This window comes from Eubalaena glacialis, chromosome 6 (genome assembly GCF_028564815.1).
Source record: "Eubalaena glacialis isolate mEubGla1 chromosome 6, mEubGla1.1.hap2.+ XY, whole genome shotgun sequence".
Classification (NCBI taxonomy): Eukaryota; Metazoa; Chordata; class Mammalia; order Artiodactyla; family Balaenidae; genus Eubalaena; species Eubalaena glacialis.
Window position 1 is genome coordinate 76,310,661 of NC_083721.1, and position 15,100 is coordinate 76,325,760.

The 15,100-nt window shown below is 38.6% G+C and overlaps 1 protein-coding gene across 1 annotated transcript in view; it reads left to right on the plus strand.

Annotated features, from left to right (window-relative positions):
* Positions 1 to 15,100, plus strand: part of ATP13A5 (ATPase 13A5) — a 147,484-nt gene that overhangs the window by 41,131 nt on the left and 91,253 nt on the right. Inside the window, 7 exon segments of the mRNA XM_061192742.1 lie at positions 1,142 to 1,315; positions 1,999 to 2,150; positions 2,365 to 2,430; positions 2,535 to 2,615; positions 12,036 to 12,105; positions 14,701 to 14,789; positions 14,791 to 14,830. Of these exon segments, the coding sequence (XP_061048725.1) occupies positions 1,142 to 1,315; positions 1,999 to 2,150; positions 2,365 to 2,430; positions 2,535 to 2,615; positions 12,036 to 12,105; positions 14,701 to 14,789; positions 14,791 to 14,830 (672 nt within the window).

Below are 15,100 nucleotides of genomic sequence, written 5' to 3' on the forward strand. Positions count from 1 at the left end.
ACTTTCAACAACTGTTATTGAAATGTTAAGCTACCACAGAGTTCTTTATTAGAAAATATTAATGAAAATGACCATAGTGAAGATGAAAACTTTTCCAAAGAATTAAGACAAGAGATTTATTATAGCATGATCTAAACTGGCATAAAATTCAGGAGATTCCATCACTGAAAGTGCTATAGAAACTCAGTAAAATCCTATCTTCTTGACATTATAGCCCTATGATCTGGACCCGGGATTTCATAGTCTTAGAAAACACACACACACACACACACACACACACACACACACAAAATAACAGCAGAAAGTAAAATAATGGTAGAGTAACAATGTCATTCATAATCAGGAGTCCTCTGGGTCTTCACACTAAATATCTAGTTTTTGAAATTTAAAGAACAATGCTGTGAAACTTCATTGTAGGAGGTGGAAACTAGAAATTAGCTTTAATTAAGCAAACCTATTGTTTTTGGCTAGTTATCTTCCCCTAAAACCACATCTCAAGTCTTTACTCAATTCATGACAAATATTAACTAGCCTATTATTAGAAATAGAAATATTTCAGCATGTTACTCTCAGGGTAAATACCTATAAGCTGTCCTTTGAAAGTTTTTCACGTCCACAAATAATCTCATAATTTATATTGCCCTACTGTTCTAGAAATCAGTATACTTGTGCACACTCTCAACCCTTCTTAATCATATTATTATAAAACAAATCTGAATCTGAATAAAGCAAGATATATAAGTATGGATCATATTGGTCATAATTTTATCATCTTCCTCCAGTAAATTCACATTAATAATTTTTTTTAAAAAACCTTATATCTAAAAGAAGTAAATCTGATCCAAAACATGAAGTATTTTATAAATCTGAGGTGACTCTTAGGAGTATTTAGAACCAAATAAGTCTGTCCATTCCTTGCTCCTAATGTTTTAGTTCCATATGCCAAGGTAGCAAAATGAGTCCTTCCTTCTTTTTTTTTTAAATTATATCAGCTGACAGCTGTATGCAATCAATCTGATTCAACCAGCCAAAACTAGATTTCTTTCTCAACCAACCCCTGCATCTAAAGTTTGTGTGTCTTGGAACGGAATGCGTTTTTATGTGGGAAAAAAATAGAGTAAATCTTTTATTTACTCTCCAGGAGGTGTTTGGTTACCAGACCCAGAATCTATGCGGAGCTCTCTGCCTCATAACATCCGTGCTGACCTGTGGGGTCCTTCTCCTGTTATTCTACTGGAAGCCCCAGTGGAGGGTATGGGCCAACTGTATCCCATGCTCCTTGCAAGAAGCAGACACTATTTTGCTAAGGACGATGGTGCATGCCCTTCTGTGTTGCATCTATTGCACAGACTGTGATGGCCAGCATTCCAGAGTGGATCCTCCTCTATTTAAGTTTCCCTGTCCACAAATAGGAGATGGCAAAACTATCTCTGCCGTCTATTTGCTCTGTCTTATTTTGACTCAGGAATGAAGGGCATTTCCTCCACATCAGCCTGGAGAAATTTCTACCATGTCAGGCTAATTGTGAGAGCCCTTAGCCATTACATGAGCAGTGGCTGTCAGTGTTATAACTCTTAAAGACATAACACGGGAAGGATTGTTCAGTTTTTCAGAAATATGTATTTTGAGGAAATTATACATTTTAAACATCAAAGTGTGATTTTAAGATAGCTGGAAACTATTTTCTAGATATAAAGTTTCTTGCAAAGTATATCTTTCTCTTTATTCCCTAGCACAGTGGTTCTCAAATTTTAGTGCAAATCAGAATTACCTGGAGGGATCTTTAAAACAGAGACTGCTGATCCAGAATATCGGATCCAGTAGGTTTGGGGTGAGACTGAGAACCTGCATCTCTAGCAAGTTCCAAGATAATGCTGATGCTCTTATCTGCAGCTCAAACTTTGGGAACCACTGATCTAGCACTTGGTAGGTATTTGGTTGATTGAGTGCTTTATTGAACAACACTGGAGAATTTATGGGCTGGATTGTCTTCTCTAGGATGAATTTCAAAGATATATGAGGAAGAAGGTAATCTGCCTCTACTTATCCACACTGAAGTTTCCTATAAGCAAGAACCCAGAAGAACCCCTGGTGGCTGACTACCACTCTGTCATAAACCAAGCCATACTGAAGCCAGAATTAAAAGTAAGTGATTTTAAGAGTACAATGTTATGGCATGGTTTTGTTACAAGAAAATAATGTATTTATTGGATGTAAGTTCTGAAAATCACACTGCTGGGCTGGGAATTACAGCTACGTATCAAGGAAAGTGAGAGCTGCATGTAATAAACAACCCTCACCTCCCCTGATGGGCTTTACTTTGTGAATGACACCTGTTTTATTATATTTGTAATTGCATTTGCAATGTATCCAAGTGCAGAAAATCAGGTATGTTTGGAACCACTTGGAGAAGAGGTTTCAGAAAGTTGGGTAAGTCCGAATTTTCCTCAGCACTCATCAGGATCTAAGGGAAGAACACTGATTTGTTAAGTACCGTGAACTGAAGTACAGTTCCTGTCCTGACCACACCCTAGGTTGCTGGAAGATAGCAACACCTGCTACGACATCCATCATACGTTTGGACTGGGTCTGACCGGTGGAGAACAGGAGGTCAGGTTGGGTTTGTGGTACTCCTGAAGTAAACTCTGCCAGCAGAAATGGAGATACCACATCGCTTATGATCAGTGAATTGTTGGCATAATGTTTCATCAGCCTCATATAACCCCAGCTCATTTACTGGCATCAGAGAGATGTCCTAAATTATTCTCATCTTAGGTGCACTTATTAAAAAGAAAAGACTGAAAGAACAGTACAAGCAAATAACATTTGATCTTTTCTCTCAGGATTATAGAACAGTATTTTCTGTGTTGTCTTTTTTCTTTCCTCAAAAAATCTTGAGTCATTTCATAAACATCAGCATCTTAATCCTCCAAATCCTCTGAGAGACAGAAAGACAACATGATGATTGCATTTTACTATGGAGAACCAGCCCTGGAGAGAAGGATTTTGTTTGCTCAGTTAATTGTGTCATTCATCACTGTTATTTACAGAACCTAGAACAGTGCCTGATTCATGGTAGAAGCTCAATAGATATGTGTGGAAGGAATGAATAAGTAAATGCATTCATTGATCTGTGAACTAAACTCTAATATGCCAGGCGTTTTGCAAGGCACAAGGGATCTAAGGATAAATAAGACTTAGTCATTGTCTCAGAGACACTAACTGACTGGAAGGAAAGAGAAACAAAGAATAGCGGTACAATTATGAGAATGAGATCTATAGATGCCAATAGATTAGAAAATCATAGTATAATAGTAGCACAGGAAATTCTTAGGCTTCTCATTAACTCACAGTGACCTAGAGTCCCTGCTTCCCTCATCTGTAATTTGAAATGGCGAATCCTGGTGACTCTGAAAGTAAACCATTGCAAGCCTTCCCAGGAATCTTAATAATCACCTTCATTTCTTGCCCAGTTTTAAGGACAAGAAGAAGGATCTGCCTGACCGTCTTCACAGTTAGTCAGAAACAAAAATTCTCAAGCTAAGAAGCAATCTGGTACTTAAAATACAGGTTCTTGGGTTCTCCTCCATAATTCTGATTTAGTAGGTAGAAGCTGGGGTAGTGGTAAGAAAAGAAACTGCATTTTTAGCAAGCACCCCCATAATTTGTATTCACACCAAGCCTGCGAGCTACTGATGTGTTATTGTTTTCAAGTTTTCCCTCTGTCTGAATGCTATGCAAAATGAACCAGGCATCTAGATTATGACAATATTACAAAGTGCCTTAGAGATGGTATCATTATATAAGATTTCAGATACAATGCTTAAAACACTGAAATACAAAAAGTTTTCAAAGTCATTAAAAACATATTGGTTTAATAGCATTAAGCACAGGACATTTAAAGGATTGATCTATTTAGGAAATCTAGTTGATAAATATGGATATACTCTGCCTAGGAAACCGTTTCCACAGAAAAGATTTCCCATCTGTGTAGCTACCTCATGTTTGTCCTTATTTATCAAGTGCCAATCTTTAATAAACATCATACATAATTAAATTTAAATCTGGTCCACACAATAAAGAACTTGACAATCTAATAAGCAAGACACAGAATATAGTTTCCCAAATATGAAGACTAGAGGAGACAATCTACTTAGAAACATAGAGTCACATTTTATTTTGTGGGTTTTTCTCTTTGGAGAGTAAAGAAAGCAAGTAGAATATGGAACATTCCCCCCTTCCCCCACCAATTTTCCCTTCTATATTTTAGTGTAAGACTGAATGCTTTTTTCAAAAATTAATTGTGATTGATTGGTTGGTTGAATGATAGCTTATCAATTTCCTAAATGAATTCGAGCTTGCTTGCATGAAAAGCAAGGACCCAATAAAAGAAATAAAGGAAGAGGGATACACAAAAATCTCTGATCATGAAAAGCCACAAAATCTAAATACAACTTCCTCTTTCAGGCTTCATAGCAGCAAGGCAAAGAGAGAAAATGCACAGATGTTCATAGTTCTCACTTTCCGGTAGCAAAAAGCAAATCAAGACATCAGCTGTGATAATTTTACTCTGGAGAGAAGTTGTCAGAGGGCATCAGGAAGAAAGCAGGAAAATTATTCCAGGAGGTTCCCTGCCCCTACCTTCATTCATTCATGAACTGAACACAACTTGCCATCTTAGTGCCTGTCCCAGACAGGTCCATAGACACTTGGGGTAACTCTCTTACCACAGGGACACAGGGCCCTATGGAAAATACACACCTACCTCATCCCTCATTCATCCAAGCTGTCTTCCTATTAGGACAGTTTTTAAGTTGAGTGACCCTTCATCTTTTCTCTCAGCCCACCTTTATTTAGCTTATATACCTTTGCCTCCTTTATTTAGCCTCCTGAAGGAGAACTTTCTGGCAGTAGAGATCCAGGCACGTCCTAATCAGGGGTTAGCTCCAGACCAATTGCCTTGTTGGTAACCCAGAACTCTGGAAGAAAAAACTTTTGATGGCTAAAGTTTGCTAATCTCTCTAATGGGCATACTCCAACCATGGCTGATTTCAGTGTGACATTGCTGAATGTGGAGCTGTGAAAGTGGTACTCATAATTGGCTTGGTGATGCTGCAGGACCAAACTTAATTCTCAACACTTGTCACACCACTGAGAAAAAAAGTCATGCCTGTTAGTACCAGAGGAAAGAAATCTGAGTGACAGCAGCAAAAGAGGGTGGATTTGCCATCAATGCTTCAGCTCTAAGCTGGTGGAAGCTGTTCCAGGAGAAGAGAGAGAAAAAAGAAGCAAGAGGAAGGCAGGGGAGAGAGAAAGAGATTAGGGCTGCTACAAAACCCTTTTCTCTTACTCCTCAGGTCTTGTGGGAAGCAAAAGTCAGAAAAGAAATTGTGCCTATATACCATGACCTTTTCCCCTTGGAAAGCTCCATCCTTAGAATACAGCCCACATATAGATACTCACCCATCAGATCAGTTCAAGGAAGGTTTGGTTGGAGTAGAAGAGACAGGCTTTACTCATTCTTCTGGAATCCAATGAGATTGTCTCAAATCTTAGCATTTGGTTAGAAGTCAATAATTTATGTAAAAATATAACCCATGGTTCTATGGCTCTGAGTCCACTGAAAGTATAAAATCACCTAACTCTAAGGCCTTGTTTCAGAGCAAAACCTTATGGCAGCACAAGTAAGCCTAAGTCCTGGGTCTCCCTGGAGATCCTGGGATTTCTCCATCCCCACCTCCCCCCAGATGCCCTCCTGGTCCTCTACTTTCTGGATCTTCATGCCTGGGAATGCTCCAGGCACTTTCCCCAAAAAGCTGATGAGAAGCACCTCACTTAGCTCACATATAAGGCATGAAACCCTGCAAGAACTTGAGGTTATCTGAAAATGTGCTTTAGGAAATGAAAGAAATAGACAGGTCACAGATAAGAACTAATGTGAAAAAAGAAAAATCACTTTTGTCATTTGTAAAACGGATCCTCTCTGTACAAATTATAAAGTATAGAAGCAGGTTCAAGTACTGTTAAAATAGGGATTTTTTCCCCTGAAAGCAGTTTCTCAAAACATGCCTATCTTGTTATTATTAGTACTTTTTAATGGGAAGGCTCTAAGACCAACATACCTGTTATACTCTACAACCATACCCAAATCCCAGCAATTGGGTACCGTTTCTATGCATCTGTGAATTTCTTAGGTCTCCCTTCCTTTAGAAAGTGGGTATGTTAGGGGAGTGAGGGATTAGCTAGCAAAATCACCTGGGAAATTTTTTCAAACTCTAATAAACCTGCTCCCTAAAAATCCCACAGTTCATGGAAATGGGTCATGCCAGAATCCTCGGGCTTAGTATTAACTGTTTGGAAAACTACAGGCCTCCCTCCCTGACAAGGACTCTATTGGTGGCTTATCAGAATGGAAGCCGAGCGGTCACATGCAGTTTGAAGATGCTCACCAGTGATTCTGACATGCTCCTGCCTCTTTGAGGACCCCCAGCCTAGTCTTCACCATCTGGAGCCTAAAGGGCCTAGCAGAAAACATATTCTTAACAATTATTTGGTGAATAAATTGATAAATGGATGAATGAATGAACAAATAATCAAATTGAAAAGAGATAGAGACCATCGCCAAAGAAAATATTCCTAGTCATTCATGCTTGGTTTTTCAGAAATACCTTCCAGCAGGTTTACTAATATCTCATGGTTGCAAGAAACCTCAGTGCTCCTTCAAGCACAGCTCATAGCCAGTGCAGAAATGCCCTTCATAACTTCCCCTGTTAAGAAATTCTTCAATCTCTTTGGAGAGGGACCTTCTACGTCCGAAGCCATTATTCCCCTAATGAATGGTTCTGAATATTAGGCAAGTCTACTTAATTTCATTCTGACTATTTAGTTTTATGAGGCCACCTGGAATAATTCTAGGGCTTCTTTTTTTTTTTTATGGCTGTGTTGGGTCTTCGTTTCTGTGCGAGGGCTTTCTCTAGTTGTGGCAAGCGGGGGCCACTCTTCATCGCGGTGCGCGGGCCTCTCACTATCGTGGCCTCTCTTGTTGCGGAGCACAGGCTCCAGACGCGCAGGCTCAGTAACTGCGGCTCACGGGCCCAGTTGCTCCGCGGCATGTGGGATCCTCCCAGACCAGGGCTCGAACCCATGTCCCCTGCGTTGGCAGGCAGATTCTCAACCACTGCGCCACCAGGGAAGCCCTAGGGCTTCTTTTTTCCCTGCCAGCTCGTCAGATTTTTAAAGTCAGGGCATGTCATCTCCTTTGTTCCTTGGAACTTTGCTCATGTGACCCAGCTTCAAACCTCATATTCCTTCCGGCTGCTCAGCCATTGGCCACTGTCCCTGAAAATTCTACTTGACTTGTGCTGAGATTGAGATGAGTACACAATTCCCTAAACATGCAGTACTTTTTGGCAAGAGACAGTGGAATAGATGAAGCAGCAAGGGGCATACCTGTCTGTGATTCAAAAATGGCTGTCAACTGAAAAAAGAACACACAACCTAAAAGTTGAGAATTATGTTTATTTGGCGGACATTCTGAGGCCTTCAAACCAGTGAGACAGGACTCTCAGATCTCTCTGAGGGAATGCTCCAAAGAGGCAAGAGGGGAGGGGAACCAGGATATATATAGGAGTTTTTGCGATAAAGATCAGGTAGTCAGAACTTCAAAAGATTACTGTTAATTAAAGAAAACCAGATATCTCAAGTTAAGGAATATAGTGCTTTTCTATGTATGGGAAGATGCAAGAGTCTGGGCTCCCCAAAATCATTCCTTTGATATACACCTCAGCTATCTGGGGCCAGTATCCTGTGTTTTCTCATTCTGAGTTTCCTCAGGGTGCACCATCAGGGGTGGGTGCAGCAGTTGACTTCTAGATGGCGGGCATCCTGTTTCTATCCTGAATTCCCTCAGGGCTCACCATCAGGGCTGCTGCTGTAATGTGATGGCTTAACGGCTGCAACATTCTTTGTTTACTGATATGGCAGGCAATAATTTTTATTCACATGGCCCAGATGTGCTCTAAAGAGGATCATCTTCAGGCCAGTATTAATCCACTGGATCTCTGTCCTCACAAGAGCTGAGTCCCTCTCTCTTAATAGTAACATCAGAAACCGTCTCACCAGACAAAGAAAGACAAAGATCACTGGGCACTTGGCTTGCTCCTTTCTAAACGGACTTGCACAGCTTGTGTGCTGCTGTAGTTCTGTAAGCTGTGTTTTCAGCCTTGTTAGGGGAGACAGTATTCTAGTCATGGGTCACAAAGATCCTCATTAAGTAATTCCAATATTTGGGGAACATTGTCTGAGTCAGACACTGTGCCCCTAGATGCTAGAAAAGTAGAGTTGAGAAAGCTCCCTCCCTGCCATTAAATAAGCTCTAGGAAATTTGAGGAGAAAGACACGTAACTATATGCTACAATTCAAAGAGGTATATGCTGGTACTAAGAAATGAAGGGTTGCTGGAGGAAAGAAAAATACGTAATTGTGTCTACAGGAGTGGGGAAGTCTTCAAACACAACTGCCACTTATTAAGAACTCATCATGTTCTAGGCATTTGTGTTAAATGCTTACTTATTTATATCATATGCTACTAATAGCAATTTTATTAGGTAGGTATTATCAAACACATTTTATAGGTAACAGAACCAAGGCTCACTCCTCATTCATCCATTCATTCATTTAACAAATCATTCTCTAGTGCATTCTGTGAATTAGACCCTGCTTTAGACATTCAGAATATCCCAGTGCCCTCTAGAAGCTTACATTACAGTGGAGGATACAGTCTATTGTTTGCATGTTTATTAACATGTAAAAATTAAGGTGTAACTTCAGATTATCAAACACACTGTAAAGAAAAATGAAACAGGTTAAGGAGATAAAGAAAATCTGAGTTGGGAGATCAGGGTAGCTATTTTAAACAGAAATGTTAGGAAAGCCTCCAATAAGACCATACTATTTAAACAGAGGCCTGAATGAAACAAGGGCATGAGCCATGCAAAGATGAGGGGGAAACAGGTTCCAGGTAGAGGGAGCAACAAGTACAAAGTCTTAGCTGTACCCAGGTCTGCTGGATCTCAAATTTCTCAGCCACTGAAACCACAGAATGCATCTTGGTGGAGCTCAGGTTCTTTATGTCTTGGCCCAGAAAGAATTCAGTGAGAGGCAAAGTGATAGATAGTAGTGACTTATTAGTATAGGACACGTGTGAAGGATACAAGTGGGCAGGCAAGAGGGCTCTGCCCTGAGAACTTAGTGGGCTACATTTTTTATAATCAAAGGAAAAGTGGAGAGGGAGAAGAAGACTACCTTCTTCCTCATTCTTGAGTAGACATCAAGCTTCCATCATCAGCTCCTCCTCCACGTCGGGTGTGGGGAGTCTTCCTGTCCTTACATGGTCAAATTGGGACTGTCATGGAGCTATTCAAATCAGTAGAAGGGGGGTACCATATGCTAAAATATGGTAAATTATCTCAGGTTTCAGTTTAATGAGGGTATTCTACTTTAGAATGTCACCTTTCCCCTAAATTTTTTTTTTTAGTGTGCTCAGAAGAGCATGTCCTAGGGATCATTAACTTACTGACCTCAACCAGCAGGAGGCAGGCGTCATTGACTTGTTGTATAGTTTTGTTGTTAGCTTTTTTGTTAAGTAAGCCTGCTTTGTTTCATGAGTTAAGCAAGCCTGCTTTATTTCACGATGTTCGGATTGCTTTCTCGAGTGATATTAACTTACAACGGTCTCCCAAAGTCCCCTAAAGTTCCCTCTCTATCTATAATCCCCTAGTGGGATTTCTAAACTAGCTTTTTGATTATCCTACTCTATCCCTATTACCACCAGACTCTATTATCAGATTTGGCTCTCAAAGGCTAAGTAGGCATTAACAAAGTGAAGGATGTGGGGAGGTTTTCCAAGGAGAGAGAGAGAGAGAAAGAGAGAGAAAAAATGAAGTTTAGGATTCTGAGAAGTTCTGACACTTGCCAACAACAGGTTATCTCAAAGGATTCTGGAAAAGAATCCAAACCAGTAAAGTGGCTTGAGTTATGATCTCTTCCCAGTGTGAGGCTTAGGGACTTCTGAAGTCCCTAATGGAGTAGCACATGCTATTTGACCTCACTGCTTCCCAACATCTCTGAGCCATGGTGTTTTCACACATGAAGTCAGAAGACCTTGGTTTGAGTCCTTGCTGACCCTTGCAAGCAATAATTGTGTTTGGAATAGCATGGCTTAGAAGTCAGACAAACTTGGACTCAGCTCTCTGTCATAGACCAAAGGTCCCTCAAGCAGATTTTCACCATTGGTTTTTACTGAGGCAGAATGTGAAGTGGAGTCATAGAGACCATGGTAGGAAGCCTGGCTCTGCTTCTTTCTAGTTCTGAGACTCTGGAAAAGTTACTTAGTTTATCTTAACTTCAGCTTTCTTTACAATAAAAATGATAATATAAAATCTCACAGGGATAATGTGATGATTAAAGGGAAAAATGTATATAAAGGGTTAAATGGAGTTTTTGACATTGTCATCTCTGCTTAAAAGTTATATTGTCATGATTAATATTAGATATGTGCACCTTTGTCGAAATACCCACACTGAATAGTTCTTCCCATTGGCAAAATGGGGATATCAGTTCTTTCCTTTGTTTCTTTTTAATTTTTAATTTAATTTTTATTTTATATTGGAGTATAGTTGATTTACAATGTTGTGTTAGTTTCAGGTGAATAGCAAAGTGATTCAGTTATACATATACATATGTCCATTCTTTTTCAGATTCCTTTCCCATATAGGTTATTACAGGATATTGAGCAGAGTTCCCTGTGCTATAAAGTAGGTCCTTGTTGATTATCTATTTTGTATATAGTAGTGCATATATGTTAATCCCAAACTCCTAATTTATTCCCCCTCCACCTTTCCCCTTTGGTAACCATAAGTTTGTTTTCGAAGTCTGTGAGTCTGTTTCTGTTTTGTAAATAAGTTCATTCATTTCGTCTTTTTAGATTCCACATATAAGTGATATCATATGATATTTGTCTTTCTCTGTCTGACTTACTTCACTTAGTATGATTATCTCGAGGTCCATCCATGTTGCTGCAAATGGCATTATTTCATTCTTTTTTAATGGCTGAGTAATATTCCATTGTATACATGTACCACATCCTTTGGACTATTGTGATGATCAAATGAGAGAATCTTTTGTAAGAACTTTGTAAATTGTAAATTGCTATGCAAACACGAGGGCTTCTTTTTTTTAATTTTTATTTTATATTGGAGTATAGTTTATGTACAATGTTGTGTTAGTTTCAGGCATACAGCAAAGTGATTTAGTTATACATGTACATATATCTATTCTTTTTCAGATTCTTTTCCCATATAGGTTATTACAGAATATTGAGTAGAGTTCCCTGTGCTATACAATAGATCCTCGCTGATTTTCTATTTTATACATAATAGTGTGCATATGTTAATAGTGTGCATATGTTAATCCCAACCTCTTAATTTATCCCTCCCTGAGGGCTTCTTATTGTAATGTACATATGTGTGGATTTACAAGGTGTTAGCCGTGAAGACCATATACCATCTCCCACTTCATTGGCTCATTCTTTCATGTATTCATTGAGTTCAGATGCTAAGGACCTGTCCTAGGTGTTGGAGATACCAAGGTAAGATAGACATGATCTCCAACATCAAGGGCAGTCTAGAATGCCTGAGAATTCTAGGAATATCTTCATATCTGTGTCTTTTTAGCTGCTCTTAGAATATAATCAAATTATTTTTTTTTAAAAAACTCAAAATGCCTTTCTAATTTCATTTTGATTCTTGAGTTGTACTGTACTTAAGATATATTTTAACCAGAAAAACAACTTTGTCCATCACGTACTAACTTTCATTTAAAAATATATTAGTATTTTGAGATTGGCACGTTAATTTTTGATTGAAGACACAAAGTCCCTAAAGGGTAGAGAAGGGACTTCTGCTTAGTGTGGCCTGTATTCACTTATTAATATGAGCTTGTAGGTGTGACACTAACAGATGATCAATCTCCTACAGAAGATTAGTGTGCGGGCCAAATGCCATTGAGGTTGAAATCCAACCCACATGGAAGCTGCTTGTTAAACAGGTAACTGTTTTCATTTATTTTTGAAAATAAACTCCTGTTTTTTCCTTTTTTCTTTCTAGTACTCAGAGAAATCTTAAACAAATGAATACTTTGATATAGACAAAAGTCTGTGTTTTGTGTAACTTTTTTTTGTTATTCCCGCTGACTTTAGTTTATGCTTTTCCTGTCTATTGAGGTTTTCTTTTTTATTATTATTTTAATAAATATATATTTTTTATACCAGGAATTCTAACTGGTTCTTTTCAATAACCACTTGTTTTAAATTCAAATCCCTTCCCAGTGTGAGGGACAGATTCCCTTTTCATACTCTCCTGTTTGTTCATTTTGTTGTTTTCAGTGTTTTATGGTGGTTGTGATAAGTGGGGGGAGTGGGGAGGATTGTTATTATTTCATGATCTCTTTGAGGATTTTAAAAAGTATTATTTTGGTCTTTTTCGTACTGTTCTATCACTCTATTATATCCATTTTCTTGAGAGTGACTTCTTCCTTGGTTGGTGTTTTTGTTTGCTTGTTTTAGAATATTTTCTCTGTATGCTTCGAAGTTACTGCTTTCGGTAAGCTCAGCTTGGGTGGGACTTACCTTCTTTCATTTCTCTTCCTCTCTGTGCTCACTTTCCCTTTTTGGTGGTTCTTATTAGTCCCCATGTGTCCCCAGTTCAGAACTAGGGCCTGTGTTGGAGGTTTGTGCTCTGTCCCTTGGAGATCTGTTAGATGCAGGCCCTGAGCTAGCTTGGGGCTTGGCCAAGTTCACAGCTGCACCACAAACTTGCCTCTCCTATTCCTCCCTCTGCTGGTGAACCCTTGCTGGTTGTGACTTTTCTCAGCCTCTGCTCTGGGGCAAGCCTGGTTTTGTCCCCTGCCACTTGTGGGACACTTATTCCTCGTAGCATTGAGCTCCTAGTCATTGATCTCCTGTCCTTGTATGAAAACGAACAGACTGATCAATCAGTCCCCACTCAGTGCTGCGTGTTTCTAGTCTATTTCTAATCCACAAAGATGGTCATTTTGGTTTTTAGCGTGGCCATTTTTTTAAATAAATTTTTTATTACACTTTTTTTTAGAGCAGTCTTAGGTTCACAGCAAAATTGATTGGAAGGTACTGAGATTTCCCCCATACCCCATGCCTCCACATATGCACAATCTCTCTTACTATTAAAAAAGCAGGATGCTTTTTAAACTTCTTATTCAAGTACATTTTCAAATTACCAAAGATTCTTTCAAGTGTCAATTTAGTCTATTTTGAAAAGAGTGTTAATATTTTCTGGCACTTATTAATTAGGCCTTTAGTAGAAAAAAAAAAGTAAAACCATGTCTTCACATTTGGTTTCAAAAGAATATTGAATAAGGGAACAAAATTAATTAGGATGGTGTTGTTTCTTCTACAAGAAGTATTTAACCAATTTTCTACTGAGTTTATACAAACTCGAAATCGTATTATCTCAAATGTGTAATATACAATTAAAGCATTTTATGCCAAGCAGACAGAAGAGCTATAATTTGTAAGAAAACATGTTGCAATGGAAATAATAAAAACATTAAGGAACACAAGCTTCTTTAACGTACAAAATATATCCAAGCGTCTGAGAAACTTTTAAGATATATCCTATTAACTTATTAACCAGATGTCAGTTCATTTTTAGGACTAAGGTAGAAGTTTATTTAATATATTAGAGAATTATAGAAAGTAGAGGTAAGAAAAAGCGGCACTGGTTTTAGGTAATATTTCACCTAATTCATAATTATAAAGAGCACTTCACCAAGAAAAGAATCCTTGCTTTGCTCAGATGGACTCTTTATTCAAGCTGTGTGTAGGTCATGTGACCTTCTCTAGCTCCCTGGGGTTTGCCCTCTCTGCTATTATTATTAATAGTGAAGTCAGCAAGACCAAAATGGGGACAGTTGAGGGAATTTAAAAAGTTGAAGATATTATTAAGAGACCAAAAATACCTGCATGGATGACCATCTTTGGGGCTGGTGATAAATTCTGCCCATGATTTTCACTGCATCTTTGGATAAGACTTTTCCCTTCCCTGAGTAAGACTACCCTCTTTGTTCAAGGGAAGGTCCATGCTGACTTGACTGACTCTCAGAGGATCTTGCTAAGACCTGTGACATGAGAGTATGTTACTTGTAAATGAATGACCTGGATAAAAGTGGAATCTTTAATTTTCATTGCACAACTTGACTACATCGGCAGCATGTGATTACCTGAAAAAGAAACCTGCAATAAAAAGTTCAAAATTGAAGTTTGTTTTTAAAAGAGTCTGAATCATGTTTCTTCTCCATTGTGGGTACATCTGTTTAAAAAGGTAAATTGTTAGATTTTGTTATTGGTCAAATATTTTTGAAAATTCAAAATAAATAAGAACGATCAATTTGTGGGCATGGCTCTGAGTGCTTAAAATAAATTTGCTTCTACTATATCACATTTTATGTGCTTGACATTGTCTCTACTGAAATTAATGGAGTTCTAAGTGAATTCTATTGTTGTATGTTGTAAAAATGGACAAAAAACTTCTATAAAGAAATGACATCATCTTGACTGCCACTATGGTCCATGCAAGTGACCCAGATGCTCTTTTCATACCTTCATAGGTTTTAAATCTATGCTGCGTGTTTCAAGCCTTTACCCTCACTTTGTGGCTGTCTCAAGGTTACATCGAATACTCAGTGGCCATCATCATCTGTTCTCTCCATTGTCTTAAGTGTGTACGATTTGCGACAGGTAAGAACAGAAATCATAGTTGGATTCTATTTAGCTTCTGCCTGCACAAGAAACCAAACCTATGGCCTTTCCACTGAGAGCGAAGAGTTGCTTTGTTAAACATAAGTCATAACAAAAGAAAAAACAAGGGCTTACTAAATATGGGACCTCAGGAGGAGGGCTTCAGGAATACGAGGTAGATTTAAACATCTTTGCAAACTCTGATTATCAACTGATGGCTGCATTGAATACAATGTTTAGAAGGACTCCGAGGCTGTGTCTGAGCATGGT